Source organism: Vespa crabro, chromosome 1 (genome assembly GCF_910589235.1).
Source record: "Vespa crabro chromosome 1, iyVesCrab1.2, whole genome shotgun sequence".
In the NCBI taxonomy this organism is placed as follows: Eukaryota; Metazoa; Arthropoda; class Insecta; order Hymenoptera; family Vespidae; genus Vespa; species Vespa crabro.
In genome coordinates, this window is record NC_060955.1 from 21,076,305 (window position 1) to 21,093,935 (window position 17,631).

Genomic DNA, 17,631 nt, shown 5'->3' on the forward strand with positions numbered 1-17,631 from the left:
TACAAAATATGCAAGTTAAACAAACATATATATATATATTAATAAAATACATTTACAATTGTTTATTCTCCATATGAGCATAATCATTTAAAGAAATATCATAATCTGAATCATGCACTGTGTATTTTATAAATTTGCTTTGAAAAACTTTATCAAAGTTCACAATTAAATATGAACTACATTTCAAATACTTGTTAACAATATTCCTAAGTGTGTTGTATACTGATATTATTTCCTCTGGATAGTTAACCAGCGAAACTAGAATAATAAGATCGACTTTGGTATTAATAACGAATTTAAAAAAAAAGAAAAGAAAAAAAATACTTAAAATAGTTATACACTTATATATACTTACATTTATTTTGCAAACAATTAATATCAAAGATTTCATGATAGAAACATATTTGATCATATAGATCCGTTTCAGTATACTGTAACAAACAGATCAAAGTTCCTATATTTTCTTTCTTTTATATTTATAAAGTATTTTTTATGATAACGAAATTAATATATACTCACTTTTCTACATAAAAAAGATTCATTACATTTATCACATTTGGGATACATTGTATAGAAATATAACGGAAGCCTTTTGGTTACATTAGAACATAGAGGGTTTTTACATTTCAACTCATTGGAATAATACATATTTATGGCCTGTCTTATATTAAGTTCCAATTCATTAGATATAACGTTTATATTTTTCCATAAAGGAATTCTACAATTATTATTAGAACATATAGTGTTCAAAAATAGTTGATAACCATTAGACTGCAATAAACAATATACATGTAAAATATATAAATCTATTAAGTTTAGACGTGACTTTAAAATAACCATTTTATAATCATATGTAATGCAAAAATAATTTTTTTTATGATTTTTTATAAAAAAAGAAAAATAGAAAAGAAAAAAAAAATAAAATAAAATTACTCACAGATTCTGACATAACACTTTTAATTGTAATTTCATTTTGACAATTTTCATTGATACATTTGAATGTTAAAGCTTTGCAATGCTTAAATCTGGCTGTAGTCATCATTATTTGCTTTTTATTATTATTTAATGTACATACTATTCCTTTATGTTCATTTGCATTATCCAAACCTATTTAGTAATAGAAATCAAAATTAATTACCTTGATGATTTGAAAAATATATTATACTATGTAGAACTCAGGAATTTACCTCCGGGTTGGTATAGGTGGGTATTACGATTAATAAATAATATTTAACACTTTTCTCTCCTTGTTACGTATCGGATTAATAAATTTGATTTTTTTTTCCAATAAGGAAAGAACATGTCATATGAAGTCACTTAAAGCAAAAAATTCGAACGTTCTACTGGACCCGTATTCTTTCTAACAGTAAACTCCAGAATTCTACATAGTACTTAAAATATCATTAGAGTACCTAAACTTTTAGCTAACAATATCTTATCTACTTCTGCAATTGGTTCACAAATTCTTAATGCAATAGGTAATATCTGTTTCTTTAAATAATAATTAATATCAATCCTTAGAGACTTATTTTCTTTAAATTCATTTATATGGTATGATTTGTTTGTAATGGATTTATCAGTTTCACTCTATAATAATTAACATTAATTACAAACTTATAGTTAATTGAATATATAATTTAGAAATAATAAATAAAGAATAAACCTGGCATATCACATAAGATATAATATCTCCAGCTTTCCATATTTTACCATATCTTTTGTATAATCTTGTGGCTACTTGTATATGTGGGTGTCCCTTATCATGATAATTATTAAGATTTTTAGAAAGTTCTTTAGATATTATGAACGACGATAAAGGTATCTGATCCTCTTTAATGGTTTTTGAAACATTTTGCAATACTTCATAAATTGCTTTTATTTTCACATCATGTGATCGATTAGAAAAAATATTGTTCAGTATATCTCTGAAAAGTATTTGACATTATAACTGTTTTAAAAATTAATTATATTATGAGGATTTATATGTACACATACTTTCCAACTTCTACAGATACTGGACACCAATCTTTCCGTATTGTTTCTATACCTTTATGTATTTGCGATAATTCTATTTCACCATTTGATAATTTTTTCATTGCAAGTGCTGCATATTTCTTTTTTTGAAGAAGTAATAAATATTGAAATACACTATCAATATCTATTACTATATTTCTATAAAATTTGTTTACTTCTCCTTTGATCTATTTTATAAATATAATCAAAAAAATTTTCTTTTTAAATAATATCAAATTATAAATATATTAAAAATGAATTACACTGAATTATGTATATTTTTATAAAATTACCTTATTTCCAATAGAAATAACTTCATTATACTCAAGAAGATTAGTTTTGATCATTATAGAATCAGTATCACCATAAATGATCTCGTATTTCATATTTTCTATTAAACGTTTTGTATTTAATAGTATTTCTCTACCTTTTGCTAAAAAAGAATTATATATATATTTTTCACTTTGTCAAACACACTGTTGTTTAAATAATAATTTATTATTTTAACAAACATGTAATTAAAGCAGCTAATCCTTGGGCATAAAATCTGGAATGTGGTGAACCTAAACAACCATATATACTGTTTGCCATAAGCTTTAAGGCTATTTGCTTTGCATTATATTGCATTTTTTGAATGGGTGAAATATCTGACAATGTTATTAATTTTTTTATTTGTTTTCTATATTCAATTAGTCTACGTATCTCTTTTGGGATAACTCCAAGTTCTGAATTTGATTCTGGGATTTTTAAATCCTGTACATATTAATTCAAATTATATATTAAATATTATTTTAATTAGCCATTTAATACAATATAATTTTAAATGCTTAACACACATCACTATAAAACCAGCAAATTCATAAATTTTACCTTATAATCAGTGTATGCTGCTCCAGGTATTGTACTGAAGCATAAATTGTATTCTATTATTATACTAGGATATAAAGAGATATAATCCATTAATAAGATCAATGTAGTATAAAATCCTTTTATTGGAGTAAGAACTAAACCACCTTCATGAGTTGATATTCTTTTTCCAGATATCTCTGTATTCAGTGATTTATATTCATATTAGAATATAAAACTAAATGATTACAAAATATAATTAGAGTATGAACAAATTCTTTATCGATGAACTCACCACTTTCTATGTTTTTATTTATTTTTGAAGAATCTGGTAATATATAATCGTTTTCCTGAAAAGCATGCAATAAAAGAAATTCATTTCTTTCCATTTGGCCTCCTGCTAATATCTTTGATAAAATATTACCTAAGTAAAATCACATTTATAATTTTAATATCTTTTATATATAGATATTTGTTTATATACATACAATTTATTATATTTACCAGATATACATGTAAGTTCTATTGCAAACGGAATCATATTAAGTTGAAGGGTTATAGATAAAATATCCGATGCGTCTGCAAATGTGAATTTGATCAGATCTTCTAACCCTTTCTCTGTAGTGTAATATAAAAAATAATCCTCGGGTTTTATTTCCTTGGAATTATTACTTTTCTTATTTAATACCTATAATACAAAATTTCAAATAAATTTGAATTGAGCAATATTTTTATAATCGCGTAAAAATATTTTCGATACCTACTGTTGTACAAAGAGATTGTAAATCAAAACTTCCGCTTTTTACTTTTAACTCTTTAGCTACAATTTTTATATCACATATAGGACGGCCAGATATTGCTCGATCTATAAATGTTTTTTGCTAAAAAAAATAATGTTATATACTTAATTACATTACTACCTAATTATTAATTGAAATTAATTAATTATTATCTAAAAATTCAAATATTATTTAAAATAAATGAAGAATATACTATATGAATTTTTTCTCTACTTTATTCTAGTAAACATAAATTATAATATTTACCCTAGTAACAGGATATGTAGAATGCTTTATTTTTCCAAGTTTACTCCAATTTTCTATATTCAAAATAAACATTCTATGTAATAATGATTCAAATTGATAACTACAATCATAGCATACATATAAATCTGGATCAGTTTTTTCTATTATTTGAAGTAATTGTTCCAATAAGATACTTTCATTTTCACATCTTATTACATGAGTATTTGAAATATTAGACAACAGCTGATCTGCTTCACTTGGCCATAGAGCATCATTCGGATTAGTTATCACTGATAGAAGATATAAAAACATTTCTTAGTTAAATTTTATAATAAACATATATTGTATATATGTATATTTTAATAAATAAACGTACAGCAAAAACTTTGTTTAAAAGGTGGCTTTGGTATATCTTTGACAATCTGGTATTCATTTTGTAAAAGAATAACAACCATGAATATTTGATTCTGTTTAGTTTCTCTATCTGGACATGTACAAATATTTAATGTAGCAACTAACATTGTTGGCAATGGCAATTTTGGAGAATCAACACTAACAGAAATATTCTTCATATTTGTACAAATCAGCTGAAATTTTAAAAATAATATATATTAATATAAATAATTATAAAAATATATATAATTTACATTTATGCATATATTAAATATTCTTTGTGAGTTATTTTATGCTATATATATTAAAAACATACTTTTACTTTGCACCAAATGATGTCAGATGGATCTTTTATAGGATATTTGATCTCTAACCAACATGGTCCTTTGATATTTCTTTCCAAAAGTAATAATTGTAGAGGCGATATAGTAGTTTCTAAAATTTTATCTATAGCAAGACCAGTGTAATTTGAATCTATAGCTGGATATATTGCTGGATATAGAATTTCCAAATATTCTGTATAATCTTGTACATCTTCTTTGAAAACATACTTTTTCCAAACCCGTCGACTTTGAAATTCTTTTATACCTAATTTATTTGCAAGTTCATTGAATTCATTATATACATCTTCCATAGTAGTTAATCTTGGATTGTCATCAAATGAATCTCTAAACTATAATATATAAATGAAAATATATTATATTTAATAATTGATTTATAATAGAATTTTATCATTTTACATACATATTTTGTTGGTAGAAGATATATTCTTCTTGGTAAATTTTTTATTGACAGACAACAAGAATAGCATGTTTTAATGGAATCAATGTAAACTTTTCCAAATAAATAAACAATTCCCTGTTGTTTATATATATCTTCATATGCGTCCCACCAATAAAAATGGCTAACTGCTTCTCCATTTGAATTTTTAGTAATTAGAAGAGAAATATCTATATCGTTCGAAGAGACTTTAATTTCGTCTATTTCTACTTCTAGCTTATTAGCATTCAATTGACTGGAAGATACAAAATCTTTCCTTAACATTTTAGAATTTTTCAATATTGGCTGACATTTATTTTTTAAATCCTTTATACTTTTAGTATTGGATAATCTTTTCTCAATTTTTTTACTTGGTTCTTTAAAAGATATGTCAAATGGCTAAAAATAGTTATAATTTTATGTATTATCATTTTATATACAACACAATATAAAAATATACTTACGTCTTTGAAATATTGACTGAAATCTTCACTTAGAACGTCTATAATATTATCAGATATCTGTTCAAAACTAGTACACAAATCTGTTTCATAACAAGAATGTAATACATCAATATCTTTAACATCCAAATTTATTGTTTGAGTTGCAGAACTTATTTCTTTTTCTTCAGAATTATATACAGTTGGAATTTTTTCTTTTTTATCTGTATTGCATTTAGAATCTAATACAGCGATATCTTTAAGATTCATATTTATATTTGGAGTTGTAGGAATTATTTCTTTTTTATCTATATTGCATTTAGAATGTAATACAGTAATATCTTCACTATGCAAATTTATAGTTTCAATTACAGAATTTATTTCTTTTTCTTCAGAATTATTTATAGTTGGAGTTTTAGGAGCTATTTCTTTCTTATCAGTATCATATTTAGAATGTAATACAGTAATATCTTCGCCATGCAAATTTATAGTTTGAGTTATAGAACTAATTTCTTTTTTATCTGTATTATGTTTGGAATGTAAAAGAGTAGTATTTTTGACACACAAATTTATAGCTGGAATCACAGAAGTTATCTCTTTCTTAGCATTTTCTTCTACTGATGTTCTAGGCACTGGATCTTCTACATCAATATTATCAGTGCTTGAGTCTATAATTATAACAGTATTATTCGCGTTTGGAATAATTTCAGAAATGGGCTTAGAAGTTGTTTTTATTGTAACTTTCTTTATTACATCTTGAAGCGTAGTATATTTACGTTTATATTTGATTTCTTTTAGACATCGTTTATTTTTATAAATTTTTCTTTTTTTGGTTTGTGACATGCAAGAGGTTGTTGATGCTTGTACATGTTCATCATCATCAGTTGTTAGATCTACAACCAAAATATCTTTTTTAGATTTCGATATTTTTTCTTGTTTTTCCATTATACTAAAGTATTTTATTTTCCAGTTACTTCAAAAATATCTTTGAAAAATGATAATTGTATAATTCTGTTCTTGAAAAATTTATACATTTATTTTCTAATCATAATTGTTTTTTAAATTTTCTTGTATTGCATTAAACATATACACAAGATATCAATACAGAATATGTAATTATAAATGTCATGAAATAAAAACTTGGAGAATCTATTCAGAATAAAAATACACATAATAGTTTATTCGTCAGTTTACTATATCTTTATAATAATTTTCACTTATTTCGACAAATTTATTAAATAATTTAAGTATTTAATTTTAATTGAACTATTAATCTATTAATTCAGTAAAATTAGACTGTCGTAAAAATAACAGAATTCCTATTAAAGTTTTGTATAGTTTCATATTAACGGATTATAGAATTAAACTAAGAATACGCACTTTTCGCGGTATGTCCGACGATTATACACATCGATTTCGATAAATCGCAAATGAATATTATCGAAAATGACTTGCAACTGACTTCATTTGAACGTTTTATATTTAACGATCCAGAAGGGTGAGAAAGGTAACTTTTATATTTGATACTTACACATTATATATATTAATTTGACTACGATTCAACTATGATTTATTACATTTCCTGCTAGTTTTCCCCATCGATGTGAACGAAAATAAATTTGCATCTTTGTCCTTTATTGTTATACGAATCGCAAGTAATTTGTCGATTATCATATCAAAGGTTATGTCGTTCGTTATATATTTACGTATTGAAAAAATATACTTAACATATAAAGCAAGTGTTTAACCTTTAATATTCATGTATGCGATGTATCACATTGTGTAAGTTGATATTAACTTTAAAAAATATTATTTTAATAAAATAAAAATGACGCAAATAATTAGATATGACATATTTAAGAATACATCATTGTGCTTTGTGCTTTGTACTTCCTTATATGTACTTAAAACTACTTATCATTTCTTTTCTTTATTTACATAAGCATGGAAATTAATTAAAATATTAGATTTATATAAAAATGCTTTCTTTTATTTTATTATTATCATAAGATTTTATTTATTTATATCATTAGAATAAATACAAGTAATAATGTTTTTCTTAATTAAATGTTATATATTATGAAATTGTATATGATTGTATGTAGTTATTTTTCAGTGACAATGTCAAAAACTCATATACCTGCTCGTTTTAATGGAGAAGCTGACAATTTTTATGATCCCAATTTTACTTTGGACGTTAATAAGAGAATGAGAGTTCCTAAAAGTATTAGAGTAAGTGGTGATTATACAGATGAAGATATTTCAACAATGAATGGTTCTGCTTGGAATCAAGCAAACTCAAATGAGAAGCTTGAAATGCATGTACCTGATAGGATTCTTGTTGTAGGTAAGTACTTCCATATATTTTTTTTACATAATTATATTACTTTATATTCATTTCTATTATTTAAACAGGTCAGGAGCAACATATTGGTACAAAAGCTCCGCCAAGAGAAATTACTCTAGAAAATGCTGTAATGCCACCTGAGCCAAATATTATTAGAGTTCAGGTATATAAAAGAAATTTCTATGATGAAAGGCAAAAATTAATAATTAATATAAATTATATATCCGTATTTCTTTATTCATTTAAGACACCACCAAGAATTTTAACGCTGGATGATCATTATTTTCCTACGGTTGATGAAGAAGACCCAACATTACTTGCTACTGAAGTTAAAGATTCATCTAGGATACATCCCCAATTTAATACAGAAACACAGATTGTTAGGCGTGGAAGGTATACACAATTTTTATATAAATAAATTGAAGATATGACTAAAAATTAAAAAAAACAAGTGAATGCCTATATAGAATTATATTTTTATGTTCCACAATGTACACATGTCTTTACTATATATTTCAGAGAACAGACACCATCCTACAATTCAGTAGATGTATCTCTTCCACCTAATGAAGAAGTACAACACTTACGCCGTCAAGTGGGAAAATTAAATCGTCGAGTCATGGCAATTGAATTGGAAATGTTACAACGGCAACAAAGAGATAAGATTTTGTATACACTAACTTTAGCATATTTCATATTGAAAGCAATTTCTTGGTTGAATAGAAATTGAAGGTTCTATTTAATTGCATGTAGAAAAAAATACATCTTACACGCATACATGCCATGGTGCTCTTAACAGCATTCTATATGAGCTATTTATGCTCTCGAACTGTATAACCAAAGATTTATTATTCTACTTGCAAGAATTTATCATCATTACAATAATAAAACGTATTACTTAACTATTTTTAAATCATAAGAAAAATTCAAATGCATACTAATTTCAAATTCATACTGCATTATAAGAGCAAACAGTGGTAATGCAAAGTAACGGCATAAAATCTGTTAATCGATATTATTTGTAATATTAATTATTATTATTACTATTCTAGCTAAAGGACTGTAACTGCCAAAAGATAAATAACATTGGAATGTATTTTGCACTTCATATTGAATTACGTATTAATATTTATTTCTGGTATATATACATATTATAATGAGTTACAAAACCAATATAAATATTAGGTTTTTGAAAGTCTTTAAGATGATATATCACAAAATAGTATACACAAAATAATTATGTATATTGCACATCAATAGATCTTTTTTAACAAAACTTTTGATTTGAAGATATTTAATAATGTTACTTAGATTTTTCAATAAATATGACATATATTTTAGCATACCTTTTTATGTATAAATTTCATGTCAATTTATTTGAATTGTTAAATATGTAAGAAAACATGGGATATTCAAGTAAATGATTAAATAAATAATAAAGTACTGTCGTTAAATATTTGTGTTTGGGTACAATTAATAAAGGGGATAAAAATTATTCAAGTCATTTATAAAATCTAACATTACCCTTGTTGGAAGAACTATTTAATTTTAATTATTTTTATTTAATATATTTACACAGTCTCTATAAAAGCAATATCTTTCATATGATACATATCATTTTTATAAGAATTCCATAAGATAGATATAGAAATATATATTTATCTTCATTCTTACTCCTTTTTTTAAAAATATAATAGTATGCTTCACATCAGAGATAATTAAATTTAGCATACAGTATTAATTATTTATTTTTTTAGTTCTTAAAAAAACTTAGAAAATGATTTAAAGATCTTCTTTTAAGTGTTTTTTACGTTTTGACATATTTTCATTAAAATTGATATTATTCCAGAAGTCCTGATTTTTTAAATTAGCATCATTACTCATATAATATTTTCCTGGTCCTGCAATGTGAAGAAAACGAAATTCTTTTTGTGATGGATCCACTGCAGTCCATTCAGTGATACCAATTTGAGGAATACTGAAAATATTTAATGTTAAATTCAATGAGAGGAAAAGAGGCCTTCCGTTGTTTATTGAATCAATAAACAAATTATTATCTTTTACTTGTTGAATAATAATTTTTTCAACTATAGAATATTGTTCTTACTCTTCTTTGTCTATATGAATTGTAATTTTTTTGTGAACAGAAACTACTCACCTATTTATGGCAAAAGAAACCCAAAGATTAATTAATTCTTGTTGCATATCGATATCATCTCTTGTCGTCACTGGATTAAAGTAAGGAGTGTCCAAAACAAGGAATGCATCATCAGCATGACTAACTCCTATAAGAAGAATATAAATAACGTAAATAATATATCATAGGAGAAAACTTTTACTATCAAAAATCGGTTTTTTGTTTTTCTTACCAAAGTTTTCTTTGCTTCCACTCATAGCTTCGCTTAAACTATGTGCACCTCTGTATGTGAAATAATAGTACCAAACAGGTTGTTTATTTACTTTTGCCTGGATCCTTGCAGCTTTTATGCTATCGAATACGAACAATCGATCTCCAGCCATTTGTATTAAAGATTTAATAGTCGTTTTATTAATATGTTTAGAACCAAAGTAATGGTTTCTAATAAGTGTAGCTGTCTCGACATGTTTCTCTTTTGGTATGGTATAATTAAAATCAAGGAAATAAGGTGCAATACTATTCCAATTCTCATCAAGTTCCTTAAGATGTCTATCATCAGCAATAAATTCTGTATATTTTATACATTGATTATATTATTTATAAACAATTTTGTAGATTTTGATATAACTTTCGAATATTTAAACCTACCAGCTACGGGATAAAGTCCTTCTTCACTGGTAGTACTTGTAATCCATGGAATATCTTGAACATTACCACTTTGAATAATATCTATTGGTGATTGATCAATAAAAGGAGCATCTCCATGTTTCTCAATAACAGGTCCAAATGGTGTAAAAGGATTGTAAAGCCATGGCTATCAAGAAAAATTTACATCATTCGAAAATAATTTTATCAAATTGTATTATTTATTATAGAAAAATGATACTTACGTGGAATTCTCTGGTTGCATGGACCAGAGTTTTACCTGGTCGATATCTTAAACAATGTACCATATCTCGAGTATTATTGGTAGGACAACCCACTATAGCACCTAATTTCTTGGCTTTTTCTAAGGAATTTTCAGTTTGTGTCCAACAATCAAATGCCGTACCACTAATAGATATACCTCCTGTGTATTAAAAAGATTTATATAAAACAAAAATATATTACATAAAGATGTACAGGATAGAAAAAGAAAAAAATCTAGTATTGGTTAAACATATAAATACCTTGAAAAAGGCCAGAGCTTAAACGGGATAAATAATGATAATGTACACTAGCACCACCAGCACTTAGACCAGTTAGTGTTATTTTATTAGGATCACCTCCAAACCATTCAATGTTTTCAAAAACCCATTTCAATGCTATATTTTGATCCTTGAGTCCCATATTACCTGGTAAAACATCATCTTCTGTGCTTAGAAAACCTGTAGACAATATTTATTATGTAGAAACATTATAGTGGAACTAAATATTAAATAATCTGTGGAAATGTTGAAATTTTTATCGAACATACCTAACAGGCCTAAACGATAATTTATTGTGACAAATATAACATCTCGATCCATTACAAATTTAGGACCCATATGCATTCCACTACCAAATTGAAAGGCCCCACCATGAATCCAGAAAATGACTGGTAATAGTGGTAATTGAGAATTTTTATGATCACGTGTAGGGACATAAACATTTAAATAAAGACAATCTTCTGAGCCTTGAATTCTATCTTCAAATTCAGTAATTATCTGAATATATTGTAAACACGGAGAGCCAAATGTAGTTGCTAAAAGTTCACCAGGCCATGCTGGGATCTTTTGTGGAGGCTATAAATCAAAACAAAAAGAAATGGTCAATTCAAAATTATAAATAAATGCATGAATGGTAAATAATTATAAATAGTATAGAAGAGGACATTAATATTTAAACTGAACTTAAGAAAACATTAGAATCTTAACTATTTAAAATACAATCATAAACAGGAAAAAATTGATTTTATAAATTGAAAGAAATATTCTTTAAAAGATTTTGTACTTTTACCTTAAATCTTAACTTTCCAACAGGAGGTATAGCATAAGGAATTCCTTCATAAGCTTCATAGGATCTACCATCTGCAGATATTTTATAATACCCTTGAATGCCTCCTAAAGGTGTTTTAACTTTGGGTGCAATTCCTTCCGTATAAACCATACTCGTTAATCCCAAAAATATCAAAATAATCGACAGCTTTGATGAAATCATTTTATTGCCTTTATAAATCTTTTGACACATTAATTTTATACTGCTATTGTCCTTTATTTAAACCAGTTTTACGAAGAAAACTATAATTTTACACTGATTAATTATCATAATAAAAATTAAATGATATCAATTAGATATGATAAGCAATCATACAATGTAAGTTTCCGTTTCTATGTGATATATTTCCATTTTTTTAACGTTCATTTCATATTGTTAACATAATGTTCGATTTCAGAAATAAATTATATTACATAAGAAAATTGTGCAAACTTTCAGTCAAAGAATAAATAATGATACTACTATTGTTATCTAATTGTTTCTATTTAAAGTATGCTTACTCTTCCAATGTTTTCAGGTGTTTTAATAGAAATGAATAATGAACACACAAGAATCCTTTATTGATAGACGAGACACAGTACGTTTAACATTGTGATGCGCAATATAACAAAAAAAAGCTAAAGAAAATCGACTAAAAAAAAATAATAAAAAAGTATAAGTTCTGTAAACCAACTCATCATATTTCTTGGAAAGTAACACGTTATCAAAAGTGTTTGACCTTTATTATCAAGTGCAACTTAATTATATCGTTATCATTATATGTGATGAAACATCCACAGAAAAACAAATTGTTATAAAAAACAATGTTACCTTATAGTATACAATATTATTGATGTCATTAATAAATTTTTTAATTACAAATAAATATCTGTGTATAATAATAATAATAATAATAATAATAATAATAATAATAATAATAATAATAATAATTCATCATTATATTTACAATTTGTCTCTTTTTTGAAGAGAAAAACATATAAGAAAACTAGCAATTAGTAATATAATAAATAATAATTTTGTTACAGATAACATAGAATTATTATTATCAAAGTCAAACTTTATCATTGCTTCTATAAATATCTGTTAAAATAATCTGTCATCTTAATTTTTTCTTTTACATTCTGATACTTTCTTTTGCTATTCTTGGCAAGGAATTTTTACAATTCCTATGCTTACTTGACCTTACATAATATTTAGGATTGAAACTGTCAAAACATTTATCGCTTACGGAAAGAGCATCTACAGTTTATTATTCTAAATATTTTGATAAACATATTAGCGTTAAATAAATAACAGAGGTCAGTCGATTTGGTCGTAAATGTCTCGTTTTGTGTCTGTCGAGTATGTTGATATTTGAGATACCCTTGAATTTGAATAACACTGATTTCACTAAATAATAAACTTCTAATTTCAGACTTTGATTTCGTCCATATAAAAGATATGACAGTATCTGATTGAAATCTTCTTCAAGCTCTGATTTTTTTAGACGATTTTTTCTGATATAGACAAACAGAAGGAGAGCAAGAGATATACATTTTAATTTCTCTAAAATTTTCTTGGCAAGAGATTTTTACAATTTGCTTAGGATGTGAATTCTACACATACTATCTTATTAAAGTGTATACATTCTTATGTACTGTGTATCTGAAATATAAACAAAAAATCCTTAATCTGTAGGAGTAGAATTCTTAAGTAGAAATTGATTGAATATACAATACTTGTTATGCAAGCGAAAATAATTTCGACCAACAAGGTACCCATATTATTATAACTGCAAAAAATTGATTTAGGTACACACAGAATTATTATTAATTTCAGATACAACTTAGACATAGGAATTATCTGACCTAAAGTATAGCCCTATTGTTATCAAATTATAATAAATCTATACATATATTTAATATGTATCTAGATATGTTTATTAGAAAATTATTTATAATTATATTTATTTATAATTAAATAATAGTGTTCTTAAATAAAGAAGATTGATTTAAGTTGGTAATGAAATAATTGTTTGTCCAGAAAAATTAGGGATATTTATTGATGCTCCTTTTTCAATAAGTTTTTGTGCTATTGCAGAATGCTTGTTTTCTATTGCCAAAAAAAGCGGAGTTCTACCAGATCTGTTTTCTCTTAAATTTACATTAGCACCCATATTTATTAATGAGATAACTCCTTTTAAGTTACCATATAGAGCACAGTAATGTAATGGAGCAAAACCTAAAAAGTAAAAAAATATATACGATTTAATTAAAATAAAAATATATAATAAAATCCATTCCTATATAATTAGATTTTTCAGGGCTAACTTATATACTATTAATTATTTACCTGTAGAATCTATATTATTTAGTAGTTTAATACATGGAACATGTTTTACAAGTTCTGGTAATAATAAAGAATTTGTTTTACTGGCTATTATCAAAGCTGTCTCATGTATTGGTTTTAATGATACTGGATTTGCACCAGCTTTTAATAGTAACTTGACAATTTCAATAGATACATTATGCTTAACTGCCAATTCTAAACTTGTCTGCAAATAAATGTATAAAATTGTTTACTAAATAATTTCTTTTATAAATCTTTTATAAAAATTCATAAATTATTATCAATAAGTAATTTACATGCAAGTATTATTAATATTACAAAAAAAATTGCAAAAAATTTACCTCGTGTGACTCTGAAAGTATGTCTATATTTATATTACAAGCTTCAAGTACCATTAAATGTCTTTGAACATCATAAATTCTATTACTAATAACAGCTCTATGTATATTTAACATTCCGTTTTCATCCCATTGTGCAGCAGTTTCAAAGTCTCTTTGTAGTTGTTTAAAGATTTTGTTATAAAATGGATTTGCTTGTAATAGAATTTGTTTAACTCTATTGGCACCACTATTTTTATTACACACATCATCAGTAATTTTTTCAAGATATATATTAGACTCTTGTGATTGATGGAAAAGTGAAAAAACTGAATTTTCATTCATATCATTCAATAGATTTGTATTTGAATTTTCTATTGTGTTTGCAGAATATGATTCTTTTAATTTTATTTTTGGGATACCAAATGTATTTTCCTTTTTACTAGCAAAATTCTTTGGTTCAAATAATGAATTGTTTGTTTGTACTTTAATGTCACATACTGTTTTTAAATCTGTTGGTAAATGTGAAGGAATCTGTTGATTTATTACAATACAATCTGCAAGGGCTTTGAATGCTTTAATTCTCATTTGTTCATCTTTTATAGTTACTATATCTTTAAGAGTACTCCAACTAGAAGATAATGATTTTTGTAATGGTATATTATCATCAAAATGATTTTTTATTGAATGATTGTTGACATTTTGGGATTTAAAATGTTTATGACCATTTTTTGCTATGACAATAGGAATACTATCATTATTATATCTTAGAGAAACATTACTATATTCATTATCATTATTATGTTTTGCATCATAATTATCCTTTATTGTAATGTAGTTATCTGATAATGATATTCCATTATCATGTACAGTCATGTTTTGTTCAATCATATTTTGATGGTCAGAAATATTTTTAATCTTCTTTTGATTGTACGTAGTATTTGGTGTTTCTTCAAAGGATGTATCTATATCTTCATTATTCATTGATAATAAATATAGTTCTTTTTTTGTATTATTAAATAATACATTATCATCAAATATAGAATAACCTAAATCAGAATTTTTGTTTACTATCTTAATTATATTATTAGACATATTCACAGATTGATTTGAAAATGTATCAATAACATTTTCAGATTCAGAAATTAATACATGTTCTGATAATTCCGACAAGGAATCTGTATTTCCTAATTTTTTAATATTTTCTAATGCACTTTTATCCAAAAAAACATCTTTTGACTTTGTTTTTGGAATCTGATTACATTCGGATTCTCCATTCTTATAACATTCATTATTTGTAATATCTGTATCCATATTTGTAGTATTTTTATTTTGTCCTTCTTTATGATTTTCATCAGTAGTGACAATATGTTTTAAAAAAACAGTTTTACCTTGGCATTTTTCATCGATATTATTATTGTCCTTTTTAGAAGAAACTGTGTTATCTAACTTTGATATATTAATATTTTTGTTAACATTCGTACATCGAAGGGGTACAATGGTTACCAACTTGTTTTCTTTATCTTTTAACATTATATTTGATAATATAATAGATTTATTTAAATTTTTACATTTATTTTGATTTATAAGGGTCTTACTTTTTACAATGTTGTTATTAAAAGACAACATTTGTACATTAAATTCTCCTAAATCTTTACCACTTGGTAATTTTAGTCGTAATTTATGAAATCCATCTTTTTTTTGTACATTGATGGGTAACGTACATTCTGTATTTCTAGGTGATAATTGTAAACATGTCTTTGTTTCTACCCTTACTTTTGGTAGATTTTTATTTTTTTGTTTTGGAGCTATGCTTGGATACTGTTGCCGTAATTTAAATTCTCTTATGCATTCTGTTACTTGTTTATTATCCATATTATGTAACTTTTTGATAGTAAAAATTCTAATATATTTAGTTATTTACTTATATGGTAAATATATATATGTCTCAATATTTGTATATATGTATAGATGATATATCCTGTTATATATTCACCGTATAGTTCATTAACATATTAATAACATATAACTGATGAAGTATAATATATAATTTATCTTGATTTAACCTACGAATAATATTAATAACAAAATAACACTTCTAAAACTTTGTAAAATATTTCTTTTTGTACTATATATTAAAACGAATCAATAACAATATCGTCAGTTATAAAACATATTATATAAATTGAAACAACAAGGAAATCACATATTCCAACTAAGAAAACTACTGATAATGCAAGTAATACGGGACATCCCTATGTTTAGATAAAATACCATTGCCAACTTAATCTGTATTAAATAAGACAATCTTTTATCAAATAGTATATACGTTCATAAAAATAATGAATTTTTATTGGTCACTACGTAAACGTTAAAAATGATTAAATAATTAGATCTTTAGAACTTGTATATAATATAATACTGCAATGTGTACAGTATTTTCGTGAAATATTTCATCTTTATTAATATCTACGACGTATATATAGCAGATAGTCATAAGAATTATAAAGAAATGTACATAGAAAATAATCATTAGAACATTGAATATAAGAATAAATAAATGAAAAAGTTTTATTTATTTAGTTTAGTTTAATTTAAATTAAATTTGATTTAGATTAAGATCTTCATTCAATATGATAAATAGTATTAGATCCATTATTAATGATTTTTTTTAAAAATAACAATAGGATTAACATACTATTAAATGTGTTTTTTTAAGTAATTTTGACTATTCATTCGACAGATTACTTTATATATTTATTCAAAAAATATATGTTATGCAGAGTTGGATCACAATATAAGATAAGTTTACATTTGCTTCAAACATATAGTACAAAAAAATGCGTTCAGCAGAATACGTAAATACGCATTGTAAATAAACAGAATAAGTATCGATGAAAGACATAATACATAAGATGTAAGGAAATCCTTCGCAAGTTGTAAGCTATGAGAAATCCACTAATTAGAGTCGATTATTTCCCTCTACATTTTTTGACTTTGCTAACAGCAT

The 17,631-nt window shown here is 25.0% G+C and overlaps 4 protein-coding genes across 9 annotated transcripts; 1 reads left to right on the top strand and 3 right to left on the bottom strand.

The window, feature by feature from the left end:
* Positions 1-15: 15 nt before the first annotated feature.
* LOC124431697 (DNA polymerase alpha catalytic subunit-like) lies at positions 16-6,630 on the bottom strand. Its single transcript, XM_046979919.1, has 19 exons — positions 6,253-6,630; positions 5,501-6,144; positions 5,022-5,435; positions 4,594-4,950; positions 4,261-4,471; positions 3,906-4,174; positions 3,624-3,740; positions 3,364-3,547; positions 3,155-3,283; positions 2,884-3,059; positions 2,526-2,766; positions 2,307-2,446; positions 1,996-2,201; positions 1,664-1,925; positions 1,413-1,587; positions 938-1,107; positions 520-771; positions 356-431; positions 16-258 (listed from the first exon to the last, which is right to left on the bottom strand). Exons 1-19 carry the CDS (start codon positions 6,419-6,421, stop codon positions 53-55), a joined length of 4,398 nt encoding a protein of 1,465 aa, XP_046835875.1. The 5' UTR covers positions 6,422-6,630; the 3' UTR covers positions 16-52.
* A 230-nt stretch (positions 6,631-6,860) lies between these two features.
* Positions 6,861-8,931, top strand: LOC124428682 (transport and Golgi organization protein 11). 5 transcript variants are annotated; one of them, XM_046973060.1, is made up of 5 exons: positions 6,861-6,983; positions 7,582-7,823; positions 7,892-7,986; positions 8,071-8,216; positions 8,343-8,931. In XM_046973060.1, the coding sequence occupies exons 2-5, from the start codon at positions 7,598-7,600 to the stop codon at positions 8,551-8,553; spliced, it is 678 nt and encodes a 225-aa protein (XP_046829016.1). In that variant the 5' UTR covers positions 6,861-6,983; positions 7,582-7,597; the 3' UTR covers positions 8,554-8,931. The 5 variants fall into 5 exon arrangements, with proteins under 5 accessions (XP_046829016.1, XP_046829007.1, XP_046829025.1 ...); XM_046973051.1 differs by having other exon boundaries at positions 6,872-6,983; positions 7,593-7,823; XM_046973069.1 differs by lacking the exon at positions 6,861-6,983 and adding an exon at positions 7,066-7,157 and having other exon boundaries at positions 7,593-7,823.
* A 433-nt stretch (positions 8,932-9,364) lies between these two features.
* On the bottom strand, positions 9,365-12,792 carry LOC124428671 (venom carboxylesterase-6-like). 2 transcript variants are annotated; one of them, XM_046973013.1, is made up of 9 exons: positions 12,477-12,792; positions 11,938-12,218; positions 11,417-11,723; positions 11,130-11,327; positions 10,851-11,029; positions 10,609-10,774; positions 10,193-10,528; positions 9,982-10,108; positions 9,365-9,801 (listed from the first exon to the last, which is right to left on the bottom strand). In XM_046973013.1, the coding sequence occupies exons 2-9, from the start codon at positions 12,166-12,168 to the stop codon at positions 9,606-9,608; spliced, it is 1,740 nt and encodes a 579-aa protein (XP_046828969.1). In that variant the 5' UTR covers positions 12,169-12,218; positions 12,477-12,792; the 3' UTR covers positions 9,365-9,605. The 2 variants fall into 2 exon arrangements, with proteins under 2 accessions (XP_046828969.1, XP_046828979.1); XM_046973023.1 differs by having other exon boundaries at positions 12,292-12,792.
* Positions 12,793-12,911: 119 nt separating this feature from the next.
* On the bottom strand, positions 12,912-16,962 carry LOC124428656 (probable serine/threonine-protein kinase DDB_G0282963). The gene is made up of 3 exons (XM_046972957.1): positions 14,646-16,962; positions 14,308-14,509; positions 12,912-14,196 (listed from the first exon to the last, which is right to left on the bottom strand). The coding sequence occupies exons 1-3, from the start codon at positions 16,494-16,496 to the stop codon at positions 13,967-13,969; spliced, it is 2,283 nt and encodes a 760-aa protein (XP_046828913.1). The 5' UTR covers positions 16,497-16,962; the 3' UTR covers positions 12,912-13,966.
* Positions 16,963-17,631: the final 669 nt, after the last annotated feature.

Excerpts from the sequence above, each read along its gene's own strand:
- LOC124431697 (XM_046979919.1), bottom strand. The coding sequence starts at position 6,421 with ATGGAAAAACAAGAAAAAATATCGAAATCTAAAAAAGATATTTTGGTT. Across the intron at positions 3,060-3,154 it reads AAATAAAAACATAGAAAGTG|AGATATCTGGAAAAAGAATA; the intron begins GTGAGTTCATCG and ends CACTGAATACAG. Across the intron at positions 259-355 it reads TAATTGTTTGCAAAATAAAT|TTTCGCTGGTTAACTATCCA; the intron begins GTAAGTATATAT and ends TTATTATTCTAG.
- LOC124428682 (XM_046973031.1), top strand. The coding sequence starts at position 7,236 with ATGTATGCGATGTATCACATTGT. Across the intron at positions 7,824-7,891 it reads TGATAGGATTCTTGTTGTAG|GTCAGGAGCAACATATTGGT; the intron begins GTAAGTACTTCC and ends TTATTTAAACAG. Across the intron at positions 8,217-8,342 it reads CAGATTGTTAGGCGTGGAAG|AGAACAGACACCATCCTACA; the intron begins GTATACACAATT and ends TATATATTTCAG.
- LOC124428671 (XM_046973013.1), bottom strand. The coding sequence starts at position 12,168 with ATGTGTCAAAAGATTTATAAAGGCAATAAAATGATTTCATCAAAGCTG. Across the intron at positions 11,724-11,937 it reads TTGGAAAGTTAAGATTTAAG|CCTCCACAAAAGATCCCAGC; the intron begins GTAAAAGTACAA and ends TTTGATTTATAG. Across the intron at positions 10,109-10,192 it reads TGGAAGCAAAGAAAACTTTG|GAGTTAGTCATGCTGATGAT; the intron begins GTAAGAAAAACA and ends TTCTTCTTATAG.
- LOC124428656 (XM_046972957.1), bottom strand. The coding sequence starts at position 16,496 with ATGGATAATAAACAAGTAACAGAATGCATAAGAGAATTTAAATTACGG. Across the intron at positions 14,510-14,645 it reads TACTTTCAGAGTCACACGAG|ACAAGTTTAGAATTGGCAGT; the intron begins GTAAATTTTTTG and ends ATTTATTTGCAG. Across the intron at positions 14,197-14,307 it reads AAATAATATAGATTCTACAG|GTTTTGCTCCATTACATTAC; the intron begins GTAAATAATTAA and ends TTTACTTTTTAG.